Here is a 1,641-nt window from a genome sequence, read left to right as displayed (position 1 = left end):
TTCTGCATCTGCATCATTAACAGTCAGATCAATCAGTTGTTTCTTATAAGATCACGAGTCGCGCTTAAACCAGTGATAATTATTTCAATATCACTGAGATACTACTATAGGTTTTTCTGTTGTGTTTTTGCTATGTTATTAGTTATGTATTAATTTAGTTTCAGTTAAATGAGAAATGTTTCCTTTGGCAGCTGTATCGACCCAAACACAGACTGTATGAAAGACTTCAACACAGCAAACATTCTGATCACAAACACAGGAGCCAGAGATCAATATTTACATCCACTTTATTCAACACAGATCGAGTCATTGTTTCCAGTCAGAGTTCTAGAGCTTTCTGCAGACGAACACACACCTCCTGTTCACCCAGAGAAAGCATCATCTCCGCCACACTGGGACCCTTCTGCAGACAGAGAGGAATACTACGTGTTATTGATGGCATACTGCTGTGTGTGAGTGAGTATAGTGTGTTTGTGTGTATAGTGAGGGTGTGTGTGTGTGTGAGTATTGTGTGTGTTTGAGTGAATATAGTGAGTGAGTGAGTGTGTGTGTGAATGTGAGTATAGTGTAAATGAGTATAATGTGTGTGTGTGTGTGAGTGAAAGTGTGTCTGTGGGGGAATATAGTAAGTGTGTGTATGAGTATAGTGAGTGTGAGTATAGTGAGAGTATAGGGAGTGTGTGTGTGAGTATAGTGAGTGAGTATAGTGACTGTGTGTGTATGTGAGAGTATAGTGAGTGTGTGAGAGTATAGTGTGTGTGTGTGTGTGTGTGTGTGTGTGTGTGTGTGTGTGAGAGTATAGTGAGAGTATAGTATAGTGAGCCTCACACCTGCTGTGCGCTCAGGGCCAGTCTCAGCACTCTCATCACACTGCTGTATCTGGTGTTCAGTATAGTGAGTGTGTGTGTGTGTGTGTGTGTGTGTGAGAGTATAGTGAGTGTGTGAGAGTATAGTGTGTGTGTGTGTGTGTGAGAGTATAGTGAGAGTATAGTATAGTGAGCCTCACACCTGCTGTGCGCTCAGGGCCAGTCTCAGCACTCTCATCACACTGCTGTATCTGGTGTTCAGTATAGTGAGTGTGTGTGAGTATACTGAGAGTATAGTGAGAGTATAGTGAGTGTGTGTGTGTGAGTATAGTGAGAGTGTAGTGAGCCTCACACCTGCTGTGCGCTCAGGGCCAGTCTCAGCACTCTCATCACACTGCTGTATCTGGTGTTCAGTATAGTGAGAGTATAGTGAGTGTGTGTGAGTATAGTGAGAGTATAGTGTGTGTGTGAGTATAGTGAGTGTGTGTGAGTATAGTGAGAGTATAGTGTGTGTGTGAGTATAGTGTGAGTATAGTGAGAGTATAGTGAGAGTGTGTGTGAGTATAGTGAGAGTGTAGTGAGCCTCACACCTGCTGTGCGCTCAGGGCCAGTCTCAGCACTCTCATCACACTGCTGTATCTGGTGTTCAGTATAGTGTGTGTGTGTGTGTGTGTGTGTGTGTGTGTGTGTGTGTGTGTGTGTGTGAGTATAGTGTGAGTATAGTGAGTGCGTGAGAGTATACTGAGAGTATAGTGAGTGCGTGAGAGTATATTGTGTGTGTGTGTGTGAGTATAGTGAGAGTATAGTGAGTGTGTGTGTGTGAGTATAGTGAGTG

At 43.4% G+C, this 1,641-nt stretch overlaps 1 protein-coding gene across 1 annotated transcript in view; it reads right to left on the bottom strand.

Annotated features, from left to right (window-relative positions):
* Positions 1-269: 269 nt before the first annotated feature.
* Positions 270-1,641, bottom strand: part of ears2 (glutamyl-tRNA synthetase 2, mitochondrial) — a 32,118-nt gene continuing 30,746 nt past the window's right edge. Inside the window, exon 11 of the mRNA XM_079864302.1 lies at positions 270-403. Within this exon, the coding sequence (XP_079720428.1) occupies positions 320-403 (84 nt within the window). The 3' untranslated portion in view covers positions 270-319. The remainder of the gene's footprint in view (positions 404-1,641) is intronic.

This window comes from Squalius cephalus (assembly GCF_949319135.1).
Source record: "Squalius cephalus genome assembly, chromosome: 2".
NCBI lineage: Eukaryota > Metazoa > Chordata > Actinopteri > Cypriniformes > Leuciscidae > Squalius > Squalius cephalus.
Note: the sequence above shows the minus strand (reverse complement) of the source record. Positions and strands in the feature narration are given on the sequence as shown.